The following is a 24905-nucleotide window of genomic DNA, read 5'->3' on the forward strand; positions in this document are numbered from 1 at the left end:
ACAAATGATACTATCTAGCTGATGGTATATATCCTGCATGGTTCACACTTGTGAAGACAAGCGGCTTGCCTGCAACCAAGGCCGAGCCAAGGTTTGCTAAAAAGCAAAAAAACCTGCAGGAAGGATGTGGAGCAAGCATTTGCCCCATGTTGCAGTTAGTTGGGCTATAGTTCGGCACTCTGCTAGAACTTGAAGCCATGAGATTATGTGGGAGATCATGACTGCTTGTGTGATCAAAGCCATGAGATTATGTGGAAGATCATGACTGCTTGTGTGATTATGCATACATGATCATTAAGGATAAGCGTGATGGGCACGTCTGATTTGAACAATTTTCGAATCTGTTTTTTTTTTCAGATTTGTTCTGTGGGCATGTAGGGATCAAAGATAACAAATCTGAACAACGGGAAGCCCTTCTTGTTCCGGTTACCTGCAAGATTGATTTCCCGGAAGTATAGTGCCATCCCAACTGAAATCTAGACGCTCTGTTATATTCAAAATTCCAAACAACACTTTGGTCCAGACTTGCCTTATACCAAATGTTGGTATACTACTATATTGTAAGCTCATAAATCGTTTCCAAACAACACTTTGGTCCAGACTCGTCTTATACCAAATGTTGGTATACTACTACTGTAAGCTCATAAATCGTTTCATGTATCTATGTTGAATTCCCTGGTACAGCCCGCAGTGAATGGTATCCGTGGCCATACTACAACACAGTAGCTTTACCATACAGCCGCCCTACAAATCTTTATTGCCAATATAGCAGCCAACAAAAGGTCAAGAGCACTTCGCGCTAGCAGCAAATGTTAATACTAACATATTTAGGCTCTCTTTATTTCCTGTAAATTGATGATGTTCCAGGTTTCTTGGATCTGGATTCCAAGAGAGGTGGTATAAGAATCCCATCAAACATGAATGCAGTCAATAAACCAATCCAGCGATCATCAGAACACAATCAACGAAAATTGCTCCTTAAACCACCATGAATCACGCACGTATAGCACCTCCAATACTGGCACATCCAAATACCCAACAGATTCCCAGCTGTAAACGTGCTGCCAACTAATTCAGTACAGGGTCTTAAACGGAGAGATCGACAGAGCGGACAGAGTCATTCCTCAAATGATAACGAACCTAAGTAATAACAATTAGAGTGCTAAGCCGGTCATGGTCCCATAGACTGGAGGTAGGGGTGACGGTCAGACGGACTACTCCTTGTTCTTGCCGTCGGTGGGCTTCTTGTAGGAGTCTTCCAACTCCTTCGCCTTGCCCATCAGGCCCCACATGATCTTCTTCACGTTCGGAACATCGTAGTTCTGGGCAATGTAGATGCCCGCTCCGGTACCGATCAAAAGGGAGAAAGTGCTCTGGATGAAACCCATTGTTGCTTAGCCTGCACAAGAATCAGGAAGATGCTGTCAAAACATGCTTAACGATATGAGAGTTTCAGCTATCTGCTGCTACACACACTTGCAGTCGCAACAACTGACAGTTTCATTTTGTTTTCCTAGCATGGTTCTAACATTTACGCATGACATCCTAAACGACTTGAGCATGGCTCAAATCTGAGACTAGATCTAGTTTCAAAGCTAACAACAAGAAATATATCATATCTACACAAAGAAGTATAAACCAATGAGATCAAAGCACAAAAATTTAAAACTTAGTGTTATACTAGCATAGAAAAAACAGTGGGCCATATCAATAGTCATATGTTCTCCAACCTATATGAGAAGTAAAACATCTATAAGTCTTGCCTTCCAGATTCATACATTTATCACTAAACCTTGCTTACAACCTTGAAACGTTTCAGAATATGCAGTTAGCAAATTGGAAGGCAGCATTCAAAGTATCAAAGTAACAATAGTGAAAACAGAGAACTGCCAAACATTATATCAGGAACACTTTTTTTTTTCCTTTCTGAGCCTAGAGTGATGCATATCAAGTGTCATATAAACGTCCATCATTCAGACAGAAGCCCTTCTGCATATGGAGGTACTACACAACTGCACTCAATGAGTAATCCCCTTCATTGACCATCAAGCATCAACAGGACAACACATAGTCTTAGGAAAATTGACATAATTATGATGGCACTACCATGGAATTATCTAAAAAATAAACACTGGATTCTATGAGACATTTAACTTGACTCAAAGTTTGAAGAAGTCCATTAATAATAAAATTTTCACATTCTCACTGGGTCAGCAGGAGTTAACCAAACTCCAACCTACAGAGTTCTATAGGTTGATGATCAGAGTAACTCCCAACAAATGTAATCTACATGGACAGCAACAACGAGCACAACTGACAAAAGCGCCAGGACAAAGGTACCAGATAGCACCGGAAGGGAAAGCATTCCTCCAGTACCTAATTCAGGCCACAATCGATAGTGGTATTTACTAGATCTGAACAGCTGCTAATGAGATCAGTTGCTTTAAACGAACATCAACTAAGCTGGACAACAGGTAAGACTCAACTTTCTTGTTAATTTGATACATACAGATAAAACCTCAAGCTAATTCTCATTCTTTCCAGAATATCATCCACCAAACTCTAACCAGACACAGAACTACTCATGTGCACAAGTTGCAGCGGCGCTAAGGATTTAGGACAACACCGTACTAATAATAAACCAACCAATAATAAAGGCAGATCAGTTAACCAAACCCCAACCTACAAGAATACAATCTGAACAAACTAAACATGACGACCAGGACAAATCAGCAGAAGGAAACTACCAGGTAAAGAGCAATTGGTACTGAAATTTCTCACACAGCAGCCTTGGGCCAAAATCGAAGCACTATCGCGATGCATGATTAGATCGCCTCATCAGACATATAGCACAAACGTGAGTTAACTTGGACACAAGTAGCAGCCGCGTTTATAGGTCAAGGATCCCAACACCCTATACCAAACCAACCGAAGAATAGCTGGCCAGGACCCCAATCTACAAGCTTAATCTGCAGGTACAGCACCGAACAGCACAGTTTGGCAAAAAAAAAATCACTTCACTAGTGGAACAAAGGTACCAGGGTAACAGCAATTTGCATGGATAGGGGACATTCAGAGGCTTAAATCGCAGCATTGTTTACTAGACTTGCGCAATGTATGATGATGATATCTTGCCAGTGTTTACAGAAACGTCCATTAGCCTGGGCAGCAGGAGAGGCAAACAACAAATCCTACAAGCTTGGCAATCAGCGCAGAACAGTAGTCCAACTAATCGCAACCTCACGCAAACACGGGTTGCAGCACGGAAATAGATTCGAGAGTAAGACAAGACGGCCTAAGCAGAGCAAGTCGGGCAGCTAGCAGATGACTAGATTGATTGGCACCCCAAGCCGCAAGGCCAGGTTTCTACCAAAATCGCCACACCCATCCAATCCGACAACTAGAGTAGAGAACGCTCGCAACCAGCAAGCAGATCGCTAGGGCCGACGCGCCGCCTTCCTGGTCGGAAAACCTAGCGGAATCGATCGGCCGAGCGAATGCAGGAAATCGGCGCGCCGCGGGCGAGGAGGGTTTACCTAGGAGAGGGCCGGAACCGAGCTCGAGCTCGAGCGCGGGGTGGCTTGCCGGCGAGATCGACGGGAGCGAGGTCGGAACCGGAGGCGATCGCCGAGCAAGGAAGGGGATTTGCGACGATTGGTGGCTTCTTCTGCGGGTTGGGTTGGGTTCCTTGGATGTTATGGTGGTCCCCACTGGGGGACTGCCGGACTTGCTGGCCAAGAAGAACTCGGTAGTTTCTGGGCCGAGATGGGCCTGGACAGGATTCTGTATATGGACCTCCGTCGGTAATGGACGCGCGAGCGAGGGTGTAGGAGAAGCTGATGGCCGCACGGGTGTTGTACATCAGCAATGCCGACCTCATTACCGACCGAAATGACCGAGTGCTCGAGCTCGAGATCGTAAGAAAGCTTGGTACGCGGGCACCGGCAGGAGCCTCTTTCTCTCGTCGAAATAGCGCGCTATATTTCTTTTCAAAGGTTAGGAGGACAATGATCTAGGATCAAACCTCAGGTTTAATGTTTTGGGAAGTTTTTGGTTCAAAAAGTGGTAACGGTAACATCAACCGTATCAGATTACGGTGGGATCAGCGATGTAACCGAATTTCTCGATTTTGTTTGGTTCAAGCTTGTAAAGGAATTCAAGATCTGAAGAAGCTGTTGGAAATAATGTATGGGCTAACATTAATACAATTCCGAATTGATATTTCTCACTAGATGACAGAGATAGATCTAACAAGAACAGACATGCGATCACGAAACATAACTCTATCATGGCACACATGATCTGCAGAGATCTATACCACGGATTGCATAAAATAATAGACTAGATGAGAGAACTCTTACAACAGGGGTTGATGACGACAAGATCGCAGTGCAGACAGACGTAGTTGACGAAGAGTCGATGAAGACGATCGTTGATATAGATGAAGAAGATGAAGCAGTCCTACGGATGCACTGCCCAGAAACTTTATCGCCCGGCTCTCTCGTGTAGGACACCAATCGCTGGGAAAGTCCGGAGACACTGCTTTCCTCGCCCTGCTGCACGGCATGAAGAGGATAGGCGAAGATCGGTGGTGACGGCGCAAAAGAGAACAGTTGGGTTGTGTATCTAGTGTCTTCTGCTGAGAGGGACGTCTCCCTCTTATAGACTTAGTTGGATAACCCACCCGCAGCACGTTCTGCCTATTTCCCAGGATCCGCCCCTGGGATATCTCCATCGCGAACGAACTTCGAACTGCACGAGTGCAAGTCTATCCTCGGTTCGTGTGTGAGACAGACGCGGGTGGATAAAGATAAAGGCGCTCGAAAAAAAGAATAAAAAGAGATACAACTTAAGTACACCGCGACCGCACTCGCCAAAGGCACAAGGCACAAGTCACACGTAATAGAACGCGAATAAAGCGAAATGCGAACGAGCGCGCACGTGCGCGCGTGTGATGTACACTTAGCATATCTCTCTCTAGTCTTCTCACTCAAGGGGATCATGAGAGCCCCCTTAAAAGCTGCTCAAAATCCCCCCCCCCCCCCGCCGCCGCCACCCCTAGCCACGTGGGACTAAACTTCCCACATGGCTGTCCACCCCTTGACTTCTCTCCAATTTTCTGAAATTTCATTGGGCCCAAACTTTGTGTAGGCTCATTAATTCCAACAGAAGTAGTACTCGGCATGGAGGAGAAGATGTTCAGCTAGGAAGAGAGGAAGTACAACGGCAAAGGAAGGGAGGAAAAGGGGTCTAGAGAAGCACCCTATCACAAACAAGGAACTAGGTCTCCAATGGCCGCTGCTCCTCACATGGTGCCGCCGCTGCCGCACCTCCTCTTGTGGTGATGCTTCAGGTGAACAAGATATCGTCGAGGGGAAGACATCGTGTTCCCATCAAAGCCGGCGCCGGACTCAGTGGAGCAGGCGAGCAACCATGCGCGTGGAGAGGCTGTGAGGTCGATCGAACGGGAGGGACAGTAGCGAGCGACAAGTCTCGAGGTCGCTTTGCTCCACTAACATAACTCATTTCCGGTTGGGGTGGGCGGAATTACAGTTGAGCTGGGCTATAATTTGATTACGCAGTAAGCGTTACCGGGCCGAGTTGACCAAACACGATTAAGGAAACCATGTAATGGTGTAATTGGATGACGGGCGAAAATGGCTGAACCAAACACATCCTTATTGTCTTATAAAAAATGTAACAAGAGATGATGTTTCCATTGATAGCGAGTTGGTTGTGGTGATTTTATCAACCTCACAATCCATCAAATCAATCTATTAAAGTCGGTCTCTAGAGTATGTACTACTCCCTCCATATGTATAAATAGACGTCTAAATTTTATCTAAATTTAGATATATCTAGACACTAAGTTGTATCTAGATATATTGAAATTTGGACAAAGATTAGAGAGTACATATTTCTGAGATGGGTTGAGATTAGCAAGCTTGCGGCGTGGCGGGTACACACGGGGACATCATTCCGTCCGTATCTGACATACATTTTTGTTTTTTTTCACATCACTAGTATCAGTACAAGAAAGCCAAGGAACACGACACGATCGAGAATCCTGCAGAAATTTAATAAACCCCGTGCGTAGCTAGTTGAAATGCAACGGGAGTACGTGCGTAAGAAACCATCCGCCCGTGCGTACGTACCTAAGTACGTCGAACGCTGCGATGCTTGCTTACATGCATGCAATTCACTGGCCCATAAACATCCACCCGTACGCCCGTACCTACGCGTACGTATTGCTACGTATCCTCAAAATATTTTGCCCGTGCGCAGTCAGGCAGACGTGATGCATCTAATTTGCTTCTCGTACGTGCATGCGCACCGCCGTATGTCAACTTGTAACTTGTTCATGTGTTTTACCCCCCAAAAAAACACCTGTTCATACGTTTTATCACACAGTTAAACATTGCAAATGAATCCAAAGAGGAAAGCCAAATGAGCTCGAAATTTTAAGATTAACTCATTACATCATTTACATGTAATCTAACAAGTGCCGGGGGTGTAGCTCATTTTTAAACAAATTTGAATTAAGATCCCGACAGCTATTATGGCGGATCGAGGGAGTAGTTTTAGTTACTGGAGTTTTTTTTAAATAACTTTCTAAAAGAAATGTTGGTCAAGAGTTACAAAGTGTGAAAACTTCTAAACAGCTAGGCAAAATGGGCTCGAGAACTCTAATTTGCTTCTTGTGCATGCGAACCGTATATAGTATGTCAACTTGTAACTTGTTCATGTGTTTTTATTACCCCCAACAAGAAAGTACCTGTCCATACGTTTTATCACTCAGTCGACTCCAGTAAGGGCCCGCTTGGATGCCACGATGTTATACATAGCTGAGTTAATCTACCGGAGCATTCAACTGGTTACCGATCCAACCTTTGGTAAAAGAAACGAACCTACCATGGTTCGTGTGGGTTACAGGAGGAAACTGGTCGAATTCGGGAATCGCTGGGAAAATAAACGACGAACAAAGTGGTCAAACTGGGTTCGAACCGGAAAAATTGTGGTCTCCGCCTAAAATCTGGGTTTCAGACTAAATTACAACAACACAAGATATGTTATTTTCGCCTTGATCAGAAGCTTTGAAACCACACAGTTTCCTGTTCTAAATTTGACCTGGGAGCTTTTTTGCAAGGGAGTCCGCTCAGGAGTTAAGCTTGCCTTGTGTTTTTCTTTTTTATGTTTTCTCTGTGTGTCAGCTAGTCCCTCTCTAGCTTGTAACTGAATCTTTTTCTCCTCTTAATTGATTTGGTAGAACACCTACCGTTTACCCTCAAAAAAATAAATTTGACTACTTCGAGCATTTGGGTACATTTGTAAATTAAGTCTGTTTCTTGGTGTCAAAATATAATATCAGTATTGTGCATGTTATTGGTCAAAGGTACAATTTAAATAGTGCAAGCCCATGCATCTATGGCCCAGTCCAAAGTGTTAGGGGGAGGGAAGCAACCTATGGTTGTACGATTTTTTTTTTTTGAGAAACACAGTACAAATGCAGACGCTTACATACACGCGCATACACTCACCCCTATGAACACACACACGCACACCCTACCCCTATGAGCACCTCCGGAAGACTGAACTGGCGGATTGGATCTTGAAATTGACGAAGTCACCACATGCGCCTCGCTGTCGACGGGAACGTCGCCTCCCACTGAATGAATATTCCGTCTTTTAACATACCACAAATCAAGGCCACTAAGAACGAATGTTTCTTTCAGTGGGAACCAACATTTGGGTCTATCAACATTCTCATCCATAGACTGGCGCCTATGGACTGAGGTCGTATAAATAGTAAATTTGTATTTGAGTTGTTAAATACTAGTTCGTATGTACTTATACTGATTTTAGAAACATGAAATTCAGTCAAACATCTAACAAATGTTGGCGAAAAGTTACAAACAGTGTGAAAACTTTTTAACAACTAGGAAAAATGGGCTCAAACTCTCCTAGTTTACTCCCCGTCTACATTTTGAATTATCAGATCTTTAGATTTTCTAAATAAGTGAACTTTCAAATAGCTTCTACCTGAAAGTTGCAAAAAACATCGAAAAGTTTCAAATGATGATTTTGAAGTCCGATCGATTTACATGGACAACTCCAATACATTGAGGCAGATATGTTATTTTTTCCCTTATCCAAAGGTTTCAAACCATCCTTCCCTCTTTTAAATTTGACTACTTCGAGCATTCACATATGTTCTTGTAAATTAAATGTGTTTCTTAGTCTCTAATATTCTCACGACACTATGTAATGTTGAAATAAATAAATCCTTTATGTATTATGTAAGTTATTTGTCAAAGGTACAATTTAAACAGTGTGAGCCCATGCCCTTGTGGCTCTGCACAGAATGTTAACGTGTGTTTAATATAAGTATATTGTCTAGCCCTTTTCCATATGTTTTAACTTCTTGAAAAAGTTGGCTAGTGCATCAGTTTTCTATGGTATGGGAGACGTGGGCATTACCCGTCGGGTAGCCATTATTGCTATACCCGGTGCGGATTATGGAGGTGGGCTAGCACAAGGACTCGACAAGCTGGACCCGCATATAGTATCGACTAAGGAAAGCTGAAAGAAGGAAACCCAATATGTAATATACTCAGACTCTTGTAAACCCTAGCCTGGTTGCATATATAAAGCCAGACAGGGTCACCCCTTAAACATAACGCATAGACGCACACAATATCATACCCGCAGATTAGAACTAGACTATACAATCCGCCTCCGGCGGCACCCTGTACAAATATTATGATATACTGGATTGCTAGCAGGACGTAGCCGTGGGGACGTGAACCTGGGTACGTTGTGTGTCATCTTGCTCTCGAAACCTTCGAGCGTCGCCTTTCCCAAAAACCTAAGTCCCTAACCTTGGATATTGCCGAGGGTACAACCTCGTTATTGGCGCCGTCTGTAGGAAGAGCGATGACTAAATTTTATTATCAAGGCGGGATCCCTCAACCTTCGACAACAACCATCAAATCCGATGGACTCATCGTCTTCAAGAGCAAACATTCAGGTAGACGGCGGCCGCAGCAATCCAATAAGAACAAGGTACGCGATGTTGTTTCCGTTAAGCCGGCAACATGTACGGAGGCAACGGATCAACAAAAATCATGGTTTCTGGATAAGATTGGTAACCTGCTCCTTCCGTATATTATTTTTTTGCGAAACGCATATAATTAAAGACGCTCACACATACGCGCACACACTCTCCCCTATGAATGCACTTACACCCTACCCCTGTTAGCACCTCCGAGAGACTGCGTCGAAGATCTGATTCAGTGGGTCTTGAGATTAACGAAGTCACCACATGCGTCTCGTTGCCAACGGGAATGTCATCATTCCATCTTTATGAGAAACCAAAGTGACAAATCCGAGATTTAAACTCTGGTGGGTCGTGGGTGTCACACTAAACCATCGAGTGCACAAATCTGCACACGTCTCCTTTCCTTTGTTTGAGGTGTCTTGATACTAATCCTTTTGGCAACCAAATTGTGTATGACGGAATCAATTGTTTGAGCTGAAACACGATATCTGCATGAACTTCGCGAGCTGGTTCGGCGGTGACATGCAGGTCGCGGACCGCGCATGAAGATTGCAATGGTGCCTAAACCTCAGCTTCACCCGATGATGCGCTGCAAATTCTTCGCCGCTCCGAGATTTCATATTGACACAAGAATCATCCGGTGCTATATTTCTAACTAATTACTATTCAAAAAATTATTTGGCCAATTTTTTTTTAGCCCGTGGTATTATTTACGCGCAGATTTTGTTGCTTCAAGAAAATTACGGATCAGAATACGCTCCGAATCGCGTGTATCGGTTAGGCTCGGGGGCTCACCAACGTGCACCCTCCGTCGCGGACTCGAAATCGTGCAATCTCCCTGCTCAGGGGCTCACCCGTCGAGGATCCGCTTCATCGACTGCGCTCTCTTCATCGACTACTTCCGGCTAGACGCTGCGCGAGTACATCGACTGTGTCCGCCGCACGACCTGCTTTCACACCGGCTCCGCCGCAGTCGATAAAAAAGCTAAGTGTTCTTATTCCAAGAGTTAATTATTATTTACATTCGCCACACCCGAATACTCGGGGCTGCGCATTTACATCATTACAGCAAATACACCCAACACTCGGGGCTGCGCCATTACATCATTACCACAAATACACTCGATTACTCGGGTACTGCGAAGTAAAACTATCAATTTCACGGGGTATACACCTCAATATATATCTTCGACTCCAAGCGTCTGACACCTCACATGCGACCTGAGTAGCTTCTGATCCTCGTTCGATCCTTGAAAACTCCAACCCAGTTGCAGCCCAACTGTCAGGTTGGTAAGGCATTGCGACCTTGGGCGACAGGCTAATGAAAAGTCTCGACATATGGTGACCACGCAATGGGTCCTATCACCACCATCAACGTTATACGTCGCAACATCATTATAAGTCGCAAGCACAATATTTTTTGTGTCACAAATATTTCATATCTCCTAACATTGTTTGCAGTTTACAAGATGGGTCGAGTACTTCCCCACGCACTTCAATAACTCGGGTACCCCCATCGGGAGCACGTGGATTCAAAAAAGTCGACATCCCATCAAGTTCTTCGAGTAATAAACTTGAGTCTACGCGCGGCTGCAAGCACCCGCCCATTGACTTGGGGGGCTACTCCCATCGGAAGCGCTGGTCGCACACCCTATAGAAAATTACTTCAACTCTTCATAAGCACAGATTCAATTCGACTGATCAAGACACTTGGAGGCGATAGTCGTAATGCTTGAGTCTCTATGCAAGTCTTCGACTTTCCTAGACACTCGAGGGCTACTGACGTGGGTATTACCCTTCGGGTACCCATTATTGCTATACTTGGTGCAGATTATGGAGGCGGACTAGCAAAAAGACTCGACAAGCTAGACCCGCATATAGTATCGACTAAGAAAAGCCGAAAGAAGAAAACCCCAATACGTAATAGATTGGGACTGTTGTAAACCCTAGCCTGGTTGCATATACACCCCTTAGACCTAACGCATAGATGCACACAATGTCATACCGGCATATTAGAACTAGACTAGATACAATCCGTCTCCGGCGGCACCATGTACACATATTATCATATACTGGAAAGCTAGCAGGACGTAGCGATCCTCCACCGAGGTACAGTACATGTACACATACAATCTACATATTCTATCACCCTTAGAGCATATCCAGCTGCGTCCCCCAAACCATCCCCCAAAGGGATTTGGGGTGCGCCGGACAAAAAAATTTCCCAGCCACGTGCCCCAAAGCCTCTTTTTGTCCGGCGCCCCGAGCCCGTCCCCGCTACACAGGAGACGCTCCGGGGACACCGGACACAACGAAAAGCGAGGCGTGGCGGGCCCGATGCGTCAGCAGCACATTGAAGTATAACCTAACCGTCGCCAACCTCGCGACGGAAGTTATTGGCGTGCAGCGACGGTGCAGTTCCCGCAGAGGCGCCGCGAAGCATCTCGTCGCGCCTAGCTCTGCGTGCTGGTGTTAATGAGCGCCACCGCTCCCCCGCCTCCCTCCGGCCTATAAAAAGTGTCGCCTCTCATCGTCCCTCTCACACACAAACCCTAGCGCCTCTCTCCCCAACCCTAGCCGCCACCATCTCAAGAGTTGACGCCATGGCTGGTAGAGGCGGAGGACGAGGTCGCGGCCGTGGTCGTGGTCGTGGCCTCGGCAGAGCTGCACGCTCGTCGTCGCCTGCGACGCCGTCGTCTTCATCACCGGACCGGCAGGAGGAGGAGCGGCAAGTGTTGTTCGAGTTCGTCGCCGTCCTCAAGAGCGACCCACACGACATCCAGAGCCTGCCGGACACGTTCGCCTACTTCGTCACCGGCGATGAGCTGGGCTCGATGCATCTGCGGTAGGCTGCCTGCGGCTGCTACCGGTGGATTGTGGACGTAATTTACGACGTACGCGCGCGGGAAGATGTACCTCCACATTGGCTAGGAGAAGTTCGCGTGCTACCACCACCTCGAAGCCAGCTTCATGCTCATGTTCTCCTACCTTGGCGAGGGGGACATGAGCATCAAGGTATTTGACAAGACGCGCTGCCGCCGACACTTCCACGGAGACAACGCCGAGGAGGACGACGACTGAGTGTTATTTCTTCGCAGCGAAAATAGGCACGGAGGTTTCTGGTTGTTCTTCCTCGAAAGAACCAACAGGGGCACCATCAACAGCTGAATTTTTCAGTTTGGGTGACTGGGAGTTCATGGGAGTGTTCTTTCTTGGCAACGAACACACGAAATCTTTGATGCCAACACTAGTTAGGTTTTGTTATTTTGCAGTGTTTTATATTTGTGTCAACCATGGTTCAAACTATGTATTAGTTGTGGAAACCATGTTCCAAACTATGTCTTAGTTTGTGTAAACCATGTTCCCAACTATGTATTAGTTTTTGGAATGTTTCTTCTCTCTATTGAAATAAAATGCAAGAAAACAAAAAAAAGAGTATTTTAATGTTTGGGGGTGGCGTTTGGGGGACGCGGCTGGGGAGCGACGTCCCCCAAATGCGGCACAAAACACGTCCCCCAAACGCTCGATCCGGCGCCGTTTGGGGGACTGTTTGGGGGACGCGACTGAAGATGCTCTTACAATGCTCACAAAAAGGTAATGGGATTAGCTTGGTGAAGACATCAACAACCTGACCTTTGGAGGAGATAAATCGAATATGGAGTTGCTTTTGGGACACATACTCACGAACAAAGTGAAATCCCATCTTGATATGCTTCGTTCTTGTTCGAAAAATTAGATTCTGCGACAGATGTCACCCTAATATTGTCAATATTGTAGTTGGCTTTGTGAAATTCTAGCAACTATGCTTTATACTTTGTGATACATTTTTCTCATCAAATAAGGACTAGTGGGCCGGCTCCAATTTAGAAGGAGGGACTCAAACTTTACATGGATGACTCCACTAAGTTAAGGCACATATGTTATTTCGCCCTTATCTGAAGCTTTGAAACCATACTTCCCTCATTTGTATTTGACTAATTTGAGCATTCGGGTACGTTCTTGTAAATTAATGTTATTGCTTAGTCTAAAAAATAATGTCATAGCACCTAAGTAATGTTGGGTTCTATAGTATTATGAAAGTTATAATCTCAAGAATAAAAACGTATTACCATAGTTATTGGTCAAAGGTACAATCTAAACAGTGCAAGCCCATGCCCCTGTCCAGAATGCCAGGGGAGGGAAGCAACTTGTGGTTGTACGATTATGAAGGCAACTGTATCTCAAGCATACCAGAAATCATCAAAGGCCATTATGGAGGCATATTTGTTTAACTGGGACGAAACATTCTCGTCCATAGAGAAGTGTATGTATATGCTGAATTTGTTGGTCATGAGGTTGTGCCACTATGTTATTCAGTAGGCGTTGTGTGGCTATCTATGTTGTAGTTACTTTTTTAAAAATATTTTAAATATAAAAAATCATAAATACTACGTATTTTAGGCTTATGGAACAAATTCACCCCTCCCTCTATCCCAAAATATAAGACGCGCAAAGTTTTGAACGATCTTTATAGAACAACTTTGAGCAAAAGTATATATGCCTATGCGTATGGATTGAGGTTCTAAGAATGGTAAATTTGTATATGTCTTGATATAAGTGAACTTCATAGTAAAAAAAAAAGTGTGTTGTTGCCAGAAAATGTCAACCACGTCTTATGTTTTGGAACGGAGGATATTTTCCAAATTACTTTGCTCCTTAAGTTGTCCAATTTCTAAGCTGACCTAACAAAACATTCTTGAAGTCTAAGATCATAAAATTCTAGCTCAAGGGTGTACGTACTCAATCAACTATCAAGTATTTTTAACTAACTTCATGCTGCTACAATATAGGATTGACAATGGATATTTCTTCTAAGCATGGTACCGCCTTAATTTTCATCATAGTAGACTTTGAAGTGGACTTCGGAACAATATGGTGCCAACTCCCAACAATCACAATAGAGAAATATGATTCTAAGGACTGACGAAGTAGTAGAAGATCACTTCCTCGCGCAGCGATGCTGTGCGTGCAATTGATCTAGTACGGGATTATTTTGTAGGTCCCTAGCTTAATCATCGGGACCGCACCCGGTGGCATTGGTTAATTCTTGAGTAATCCAGCTGCAACTATGCAGTGGTGGTTAATTTTGACTGTCAATCTACTGCTTAACAGATACAGATCGATCAGCTTTCTTGGGCTGGGACCAGATGAGCAATAAGGAACATTCCCCGCCTTGCACATCTCTCAGTTTGGATTTAGTTGCACCGGACGCCGGTCCCATGCACCAGCTGTTGTAGTTAAGGATTGAGGCACCACTGTAAGAGCTCTCCTTTAATTGCAGTCATTTGATGAGTAACTCACTCACAACTTACCTTATCTATCTCTACTCCGCGTGCTTGACTGCTTGCACATGAGACCTAATTAAAGTGGTGCTAAAAAATAAAATTTTGAGCAGGGGTCATGGTTTAAATTTTGGTAACAAATTTTCTTGACTTCATTTCGCAGGCAAATTTTCTTCATATCTAAAACTTTTTTTTTGCGAATTCAGGGAGCTTTATTACTTACTCGACAGGATTACAATCACTCGATAGAGTGTCACTGAGAAAACCTGGGTTATAATTAATCCACAGGCATCTCCTCCTATCAACGCTAGTTTGTTTAGCACAAAGATGAGCAGCTTGATTTGCTTCACGCCCAATAAAATAAATGGTACAACTATTAAAAGCTCTCTTGATCTCTCTAATATCTCCACAGATTTCCATAATCTCATATCTGTCATCAGCTTCATCACACAGGTGTACAACCTCTTTCGCATCACTTTCAATTATAACATTTGTGTATCCCCGTTCAGCTGCTAGCCTCGCACCATCCCTGATGGCATGTGCTTCCATAGCATGAGCACTTGCTGCATGATCATACCACAGTGCTTGAGCACGTATTAAAACCTCCTTGGCTGTCTCTCACCACTAGACCCGTACTCCTAGCTTGAGCCACTTGATGGTAGCATGCATCAGTATTGATTTTTACCCAACCTTGCCTTCTTGGTCAGTGGTTTCTTCGAATATCCATGTGCACTTTCCTCTACAAGCTGAGCTTATCAGGATGTGTCCTAAGTTCGCGTAAAATATTTCTTAATTACTTTACCAAGCTGAAAATGCTAGATTTACGGGAGGTTTTTTACAGGACATGCTTATGGAATTAGGGGGATGAATTCTCTCTAACATCCAAGTAATCCCGTAGGCTGCATCCCGTAGGTTGCTGCCCATAGATGTAGCATTGTTCTTACCAAGCCATTAGAGTTGTACACCTAGGCTCCTAGCAATGCCGTATTGCCGTAGCTAGCAGGCCGGGTGGGCTCCCTGCTAGCTACGAAGTAGTACTAGCTTGAGTAGCACTTGCTGCCTCCTTCACATTCCATAATGTCACTTCACATTAATGCACTTAGTAAGTTTGTACTTCCAGCAGCTAATTAGCCACTACTCAAGCTGGAGTACTGCACAATGTAAACTACTAGTACTAAAACAAAGAGATGAAAGAACCCATATAAGAATGACACAAACGTTTAATAAATCAACTAAACATGATGGAAATGAACATGCATGGATCCGACTAGAAACCTACTAGGATCTCTCGGTGTGCTACGTACTGCTGCTACGCGCGTGCAAGTACGGGCTGCTCTGCTACTACATACGTACTGAACTGCTACTGCTAGTGTACTGCGCTACTACTGGCCCGGATGCATGCGCATATATCGGGGGTAGCTAATTAGGCTAGACGACGTCGCGTTGCTCCTCCTTGATCGCGCCGGGGAAGAGGTCGAGCGTCTTGAGCGGCCTGCAGAACATCCCCGTCGCCGCCGGCGCGGCGTCTTCCATCTGCACCGGCAGCTGCTGCTCGTAGCGCGACGACCGGCACGTGTCCTCCTCCACCACCACCCCGAAGCTTCCCAGCCTACCCAGCGAGTACTCCGGCGATCCGCTTCCTCCCTGCAGTAAGGTCAGGTCACGATCAGCTCAAAAGTAATCGCAGTTGGTGACTAGAAGAAGTAGCAAGTGAGTGATCGATGGAGAATAGGGCAGCACGTACCTGGTAGCTGAAGGAGGACGTCGACGAAAGTGGGTTGGGCGGCGAGGGGTTGACGCCGGGGGCACAGCGGCTCGTCGTGGGCGCTGCGGCCGCAGCGAACGCCGGGTAGCCGTACCCAGCAGCGGCGTAAGACGCCGGGGCCGGAACTGCGGCGGGGAGCAGGTGCTGGTCGAACCCGCCGCCGGCGCAGGACGCGGAGTAGTACTGCGGCTGGTGCTGCTGCTGCATGGGAGCCACGGCGCCAAGGAGGTGGTGATGGTGGCCGGCGTTGGCCGCGGCGTAGTAGTGAGCGCAGGAGAGGAGGTGGTGGCTCATGCAGAGGCGCCTGCGGAGCTTCTGGCGGTCGCGGGCCTTGTGGTTCTGGAACCAGTAGAAGACGTTCTTGCCCTCGATGCGGCCGTAGTGGGCGAGGTGCGCCGTGATCTGCTGGATCTGTGTGGAGTTGGGCGTGCGCAGGCCGCCCCGGTACATCTCCTCCAGGATCATGAGCTGCTCCGGCGTCGGGCACCACCGCGTCGTCCCCGACACCACCGACACCGCCGCCGCCGCAGCTGCTGCCGTCGTCGCCGCCATGGAACGAGCTTGAGGGCTGTGTAGCTAAGCTAGGTACGGCGGAGTGCGTGTGTCGTGTGAAGAGACAAAAGGTGTACTAGGATGAAGAAGAAGAAGAAGAAGAAGAAGAAGAAGAGGAGTTTGCTGGTTGGTTGGCCGGTGTGGTTTGGTTGCTCCCTGTGTGGAAAGCCAACGACGGCCGGGCAGGGTTTATTATAGCATGCGCGAGGGCGTGGCGACCACCCCGGCCGTCTCTCTCTCTAGTGAGAGAAAGAGAATCTAGCTATCTCTAGAGAGAGGGAGACGAATGAAAGGTGCAAGCATGCATGCACGCAAGAGTAAATGTGTGTACTGTTGTAGGTTGGATTTCCTCCTGATTATATAATCGATTGCACCATCATGGTGTTGCGAGAAACAGCTTGTGTGCCTCTCTGCTTATTTGTTCTGCACATACGTACGTACGCAAACGTGGTACGCAGAGTTATTTGTCACTCGTGGTACGCGCACACCCTACATACGCGTGTAACTACGTGCGTAGTGTCGCGGGCGCACGGAATGTATATGTCGTCAGTGTTTCCTAGCACGGAGAGTGAGAGACAGAGAGTGATGCATGCATGTGAGGTTCACTTAATGTGATGTTGTATATATGTCCGTGTATATGTCTTTCTTGCAAAATTGGAGATATATATATACGGAGAAGTAGCCTACAGTATGTGAGTTTGGGACCAACATTGTGTGCAAGTTGAAGAAAATGAACCGAGAGTGGGGTAAGGGACTCATGAATGTACAATTTATTATTAACACATTTACTTTGAGTTATACTATGGCCACACTTGTCTATAATAGCAATTAAAGACCGATGCAGATGCCAGTATTTGCACCCTAGCTAGGGTGTAGCATTTTTTCGCATCTAGAACAGAGGAAACTAAAGAATATAATTTTTCTGTAATTAAAAATTCACCTTTTCAAGTATTCAACCAGGTTGAACCTTAATTTAAAGGATTAAGGATCCTAATACTCTATCCACGGATCTTAGTACCCCTGGATACCTGGCCCGCCAGCTTGACAGGGGTGTCGAGTGCTTTATATACCCAAGAATTTTATGGTACGAGTAACCACAATATATGAGTTGGACATTCGTGGACATTTTGCTCCATGGATGCCCATATGACGTGTGGGGTACATATATTAGTGACAATAATCTTTGGCTATTCCATGGTCCTGACCTCGAAGCCCAAAGGGCTAGCCCAAATTGAACCAAACTTTACCTGCACACACAAGTTTCCTCGTCTCCCAGCTAACTTAGTCATCACCTCTACCTCCTCACAGGCACGCATGACACAACGGTGCCATCGCGGGCGGAGACCCATCCCTCCCATAGTGCCCAATCCCTCCACATGCCTTGTTTTGTACTAGAGTTTTTTTGTGGAGATTATCTCCACCAAACCTCCACTTATTAGTAAAAGTGTGCTTGGTTCTACTATATTGGTTAGTTTAATGCCCACTTACACCACTTTTCTAGTGTATCTTTCTCAATCGCCTATAATACTGCCCCTACCTAGTGGATTGGGGATTGGAGTTTTATATTGATTTGAGGGGATTGGGTGAATGTAGGGGTTTCACCAAATAATCTTGCAGAATATCCCCTCTAATCCCCTTAAAATCTCTTGTGTCAAACAAGGCATCAGGCATGTACTTCATCCATCTTCTACTCTCCCCGCCTTCATGAGATGTTGAAGTGGCCCTCTCCTCGACGACGTGCAAGACTAAATGGTGACTTTTTTTAGAAAAAAATATGCGTGCAAACTAGAAAAAAAATGTAGAGATTTTTTGAAAATTTTGAGATGTGATTTTGCATTTCAAAATCTGGCAAGGGGATCATAGAACCCTAGTAAGTACGATGGATTAAGTGACTCGGTAAAATTTCAAGAGGAAACAAATGTTTGCTTCTAACTATGATATAGAAAATGTGACAAAAATTTCAAGAAAATAATGAACCAAATCGATCACGAAGAAGTGAAAACGGGACTTTTCCAATTATTCATCAATCATCATTGTTACACGTATATATAAAAGAAAAAGATCCGGTGGAAGCACCATTTGGTTACTATAGGCCGGGTAGTACTGTACATTCATCTATAGAAAATGCCTCCTTTCCTCTGCAAATGCTTTGAATGTTTCGATCCGTATCTAATACGATTCATAATTTTTTAGCACGTCATGTCTTCTTTCTTTCTCTCTGCCATGGCATCAGCCAGACCTAGCTAGAGCCTATGTATATAGGAGGGAGAGGGATCAAGAAGGAGAGAGTGGTCGAGAGCCTGTGTGTGAGTTTCAATGGCATTCAAGGGTGGAATTACACGTAGGATTCTGGAGATCTGTCTCGGATTTCGGGCGAGGGAGGAAGGACTCGGGAATTATGAGGCGATGATGGCCTCTGCACCGGCACTAAACGCGCCACAACCGTCCCATCTCATCTCCCTTCTCTGTCCTTGGAGCTGCTGTGGAGAGTGCGTCGTCGTCCTTGCAACGGGCTGACTAAATGGCGCGTTTACTTCCGCCTAGCTAGGCTAAGCTCTAAGCTTGTACGCTGTGCTGCATGCGTCCATGGCTGCCGAGATCCCGTACCAACGTTCTAGGAGTACCAAGCTAGGGTTCAGCTGGGAAGTAGTAGATTTTGATTCAGTAAATTCACTTCCAAAATTTTTTTTAAGGCCGCATCGATATCTCTTGCCTAATTTCTTCTTTCTTCTGCCGAGTCTTCAATATATTCGCTTACTAGTTTTTTTTTTACAAGGTTAAAAAGATGACCAGTCGTGTCTCTCTTTCTCCTCCATATATGCAACAACTCTCACGTCGTGCCCGGTGATATCTCCGTATCAAGCTGGTTTCTTACGACTAGAGCCTCTCAGGTTGACTCCATCCCAGCGGAAAGATTGCAATCAATCTGCCATCGCATCGCCTCGCCTTGGTAACCACTTCTCAGCTCTATTTGGAGTGAATAAATTCCCTTAAAGATGTCAGTCAAATTTTCGCGCCTGCTGGATCACCTGCCATGCAAACATGTTATGTTTCGCTTTCGCCCCCATAGGCCCATATTCATTGGGAAATTAAGACCGTCGCCTTGATCAAACGCCCGAGCAACTGAAACGGATGTTTAGCCGGAGTAATTAGCTAAGACAGACTGACGAATTAAGCACACTCAGAGATGGAGCAGCATAGACCATAAGTGGGCAGTTACGCGCGCTGAGTTGGTGCTTAAAATGGACCACACCACGACAGCTACTCAACAAAACGGGACGGCCGCTTTTCCAACAGTCAGATCGAGGCGAAGCATATTGTTAATTACTGCTCTTACACTATCACAGACTCATGTCTAGGCACACCTAGCACTAATTGCAACCAATTTAAGCATGACAGTAGCCAGCTAGCTAGCTAATTATTCCCTACACCTCGGTGGAGTATTAACAAGGATAAGCTTATCTGCCTCCTCTCCCGACCCCTCCCCAACCCTAACCGCCGCCGCCGCTGCCGGTAGCGCCGCCGGGGCAAAGACCCTCGGGGCGTGGCGGCGGCGGGGGCCTTGATGTCTACGTTCCCCCTCCTTTCCTGTAGACAGTGTTGGGCCTCCAAGAGAAGAGGTTTGTAGAACAGCAGCAAGTTTCCCTTAAGTGGATACCCAAGGTTTATCGAACTCAGGGAGGAAGAGGTCAAAGATATCCCTCTCATGCAACCCTGCAACCACAAAGCAAGAAGTCTCTTGTGTCCCCAACACACCAAATAGGTGCACTAGTTCGGCGAAGAGATAGTGAAATACAGGTGGTATAAATAAGTATGAGCAGATAGCAACGGTGCCGAGAAAAGTGCTTGGCGTGTAGTTGATGGTGGTGGTATTGCAGCAGTAGTAACGCTAGATAGAAACAAGTAACAAGCAGTAGTAACTCAGCAGTAGTAACGCAGCGAGTAGTAAACAAGCAGTAGTAACTCAGCAGTATTTAGGAACAAGGCCTAGGGATTACACTTTCACTAGTGGACACTCTCAACATTGATCACATAACAGAACGGATAAATGCATACTCTACACTTTTGTTGGATGATGAACACATTGCGTAGGATTACACGAACCCTCAATGCCGGAGTTAACAAGCTCCACAATAATGCTCATGTTTAAGTAACCTTTAGTGTAAGATAGATCAACGCTACTAAACCAAGTACTAGCATAGCATGCACACTGTCACCTTCATGCATATGTAGGAGGAATAGATCACATCAATATTATCATAGCAATAGTTAACTCCATAATCTACAAGAGATCATGATCATAGCATAAACCAAGTACTAACACGGTGCACGCACGGTCACCTTTGCACACATGCAGGAGGAATAAACTACTTTAATAACAAATCACTAGAGTAGCACATGGATAAATTGTGATACAACATGCTGCAATCTTAAAGAGATATAAATAAGCACCTCACTATGCCATTCAATGAGTAAGTATTCTGTGAAATCTAGCCTAAGAGACCCACACGGTGCACACACCGTCACCTTTACACACGTGGGACGAGGAGTCTCCGGAGATCACATAAGTAAAACTCACTTGACTAGCATAATGACATCTAGATTACAAGCATCATCATATGAATCTCAATCATGTAGGGCAGCTCATGAGATTATTGTATTGAACTACATAGGAGAGAGATGAACCACATAGCTACCGGTACAGCCCCGAGCCTCGATGGAGAACTACTCCCTCCTCATGGGAGCAGCAGCGGTGATGAAGATGGCGGTGGAGATGGCAGCGGTGTCGATGGAGAAACCTTCCGGGGCACTTTCCCCGCTCCGGCAGGTGCCGGAACGGAGATCCCGTCCCCGCATCTTGGCTTCGCGATGGCGGCGGCTCCGGCAGGTTTCGTGGGTTTCGTCAATTGGTATCGGGTTTTCTGATCCAGGGGCTTTATATAGGCGAAGAGGCGGCGCAGAGGGCTGACGGGGGGCCACACCATAGGGCGGCGCGGCCCCCTCCGGCCGCGCCAGCCTAGGGTTTGGTGGCCCCGTGGCCCCCCTCCGGTCCTTCCCGGGTGTTCTGGATGCTTCCGATGAAAATAGGAACTTTGGCGTTGATTTCGTCCGATTCCGAGAATATTTCGTTACTAGGATTTCGAAACCAAAAACAGCAGAAAACAGAACCGGCACTTCGGCATCTTGTTAATAGGTTAGTTCCGGAAAATGCACGAATATGACATAAAGTGTGCATAAAACATGTAGATAACATCAATAATGTGGCATGGAACACAAGAAATTATCGATACGTTGGAGACGTATCAGCATCCCCAAGCTTAGTTCTCGCTCGTCCCGAGCAGGTAAAACGATAACAAAGATAATTTCTCGGAGTGACATGCCATCATAAACTTGATCATACTATTTGTAAAGCATATGTAGAGAATGCAGCGATCAAAACAATGGTGATGACATGAGTAAACAAGTGAATCATAAAGCAAAGACTTTTCATGAATAGCACTTCAAGACAAGCATCAATAAGTCTTGCATAAGAGTTAACTCATAAAGCAATAATTCAAAGTAAAGGTATTGAAGCAACACAAAAGAAGATTAAGTTTCAGCGGTTGCTTTCAACTTGTAACATGTATATCTCATGGATAATTGTCAATGCAAAGCAATATAACAAATGCAATATGCAAATATGTAAGAATCAATGCACAGCTTCACACAAGTGTTTGCTTCTTGAGATGGAGAGAAATAGGTGAACTCGACTCAACAATGAAAGTAAAAGAATGGTCCTCCATAGAGGAAAAGCATCGATTGCTATATTTGTGCTAGAGCTTTGATTTTGAAAACATAAAGAGAGCATAAAAGTAAAGTTTTGAGAGGTGTTTGTTGTTGTCAACGAATGGTAGCGGGTACTCTAACCCCTTGCCGTACAAACCTTCAAAGAGCGGCTCCCATTTTATTTTATTTTTGGATGGCACTCCTTCCAACCTTTCTTTCACAAACCATGGCTAACCGAATCCTCGGGTGCCCGCCAACAATCTCATACCATGAAGGAGTACCTTTTTATTTTAGTTTTATTATGATGACACTCCTCCCAACCTTTGCTTACACAAGCCATGGCTAACCGAATCCTTCGGGTGCCGTCCAACAATCACATACCATGGAGGAGTGTCTATTTCTGTTAATTAATTTGGGACTGGGAATCCCATTGCCAGCTCTTTTTGCAAAATTATTGGATAAGCGGATGAAGCCACTAGTCCATTGGTGAAAGTTGCCCAACAAGATTGAAAGATAAACACCACATACTTCCTCATGAGCTATAAAACATTGACACAAATCAGAGGTAATAAATTTTGAATTGTTTAAAGGTAGCACTCAAGCAATTTACTTTGGAATGGCAGGAAATACCATGTAGTAGGTAGATATGGTGGACACAAATGGCATAGTGGTTGGCTCAAGTATTTTGGATGCATGAGAAGTATTCCCTCTCGATACAAGGTTTAGGCTAGCAAGGCTTATTTGAAACAAACACAAGGATGAACCGGTGCAGCAAAACTCACATAAAAGACATATTGAAAGCATTATAAGACTCTACACCGTCTTCCTTGTTGTTCAAACTCAATACTAGAAATTATCTAGACCTTAGAGAAACCAAATATGCAAACCAAATTTTAGCATGCTCTATGTATTTCTTCATTAATGGGTGCAAAGCATATGATGCAAGAGCTTAAACATGAGCACAACAATTGCCAAGTATCACATTACCCAAGACATTATAGCAATTACTACATGTATCATTTTCCAATTCCAACCATATAACAATTTAACGAAGAGGAAACTTCGCCATGAATATTATGAGCTAAGAACACATGTGTTCATATGAACCAGCGGAGCGTGTCTCTCTCCCACACAAGCATGATGTAATCCAATTTATTCAAACACAAACAAAAACAAAAGCAAACAAACAAGCGCTCCAAGAAAAAGCACATAAGATGTGATGGAATAAAAATATAGTTTCAGGGGAGGAACCTGATAATGTTGTCGATGAAGAAGGGGATGCCTTGGGCATCCCCAAGCTTAGACGCTTGAGTCTTCTTGATATATGCAGGGGTGAACCACCGGGTGCATCCCTAAGCTTAGAGCTTTCACTCTCCTTGATCATAGTATATCATCCTCCTCTCTTGACCCTTGAAAACTTCCTCCACACCAAACTTGAAACAACTCGTTAGAGGGTTAGTGGACAATAAAAATTCACATGTTCAGAGGTGACACAATCATTCTTAACACTTCTGGACATTGCATAAAGCTACTGGACATTAATGGATCAAAGAAATTCATCCAACATAGCGAAAGAGGCAATGCGAAATAAAAGGCAGAATCTGTCAAAACAGAACAGTTCGTATTGACGAATTTTAAAATGGCACCAGACTTGCTCAAATGAAAATGCTCAAATTGAATGAAAGTTGCGTACATATCTGAGGATCATGCACGTAAATTGGCATAATTTTCTGAGCTTCCTGCAGGGCAGTGGGCTCAGATTCGTGACAGCAAAGAAATCTGGAACTGCGCAGTAATCCAAATCTAGTACTTACTTTTCTATCAACGGCTTAACTTGGCACAACAAAACTCAAAACTAAGATAAGGAGAGGTTGCTACAGTAGTAAACAACTTCCAAAACACAAATATAAAACAAAGTACTGTAGCAAAATAACACATGGGTTATCTCCCAAGAAGTTCTTTTCTTTATAGCCATTAAGATGGGCTCAGCAGTTTTAATGATGCACTCGCAAGAAATAGTATGTGAAGCAAAAGAGAGCATCAAGAGGCAAATTCAAAACACATTTAAGTCTAACATGCTTCCTATGCATGGGAATCTTGTAAATAAACAAGTTCATGAGGAGCAAAGTAACAAGCATAGGAAGATAAAACAAGTATAGCTTCAAAAATTTCAGCACATAGAGAGGTGTTTTAGTAACATGAAAACTTCTACAACCATATTTTCCTCTCTCATAATAACTTTCAGTAGCAACATGAGCAAACTCAACAATATAACTATCACATAAAGCATTCTTATCATGAGTCTCATGCATAAAATTATTACTCTCCACATAAGCATAATCAATTTTATTAGTTGTAGTGGGAGCAAATTCAATAAAGTAGCTATCATTATTATTCTCATCAAGTGTAGGAGGCATAGTATAATCATAATCAAATTCACTCT

General features: G+C 44.8%; 2 protein-coding genes across 2 annotated transcripts; both read right to left on the minus strand.

Annotated features, from left to right (window-relative positions):
* Positions 1-963: 963 nt before the first annotated feature.
* On the minus strand, positions 964-3667 carry LOC124708850. The gene is made up of 2 exons (XM_047240495.1): positions 3537-3667; positions 964-1399 (listed from the first exon to the last, which is right to left on the minus strand). Exon 2 carries the CDS (start codon positions 1386-1388, stop codon positions 1215-1217), a length of 174 nt encoding a protein of 57 aa, XP_047096451.1. The 5' UTR covers positions 1389-1399; positions 3537-3667; the 3' UTR covers positions 964-1214.
* A 12140-nt stretch (positions 3668-15807) lies between these two features.
* LOC124647063 (putative WUSCHEL-related homeobox 2) lies at positions 15808-16696 on the minus strand. The gene is made up of 2 exons (XM_047187054.1): positions 16124-16696; positions 15808-16023 (listed from the first exon to the last, which is right to left on the minus strand). The coding sequence occupies exons 1-2, from the start codon at positions 16694-16696 to the stop codon at positions 15808-15810; spliced, it is 789 nt and encodes a 262-aa protein (XP_047043010.1).
* Between the last annotated feature and the right edge of the window lie 8209 nt (positions 16697-24905).

Source organism: Lolium rigidum, chromosome 4, assembly GCF_022539505.1.
Source record: "Lolium rigidum isolate FL_2022 chromosome 4, APGP_CSIRO_Lrig_0.1, whole genome shotgun sequence".
Taxonomy (NCBI): Eukaryota; Viridiplantae; Streptophyta; class Magnoliopsida; order Poales; family Poaceae; genus Lolium; species Lolium rigidum.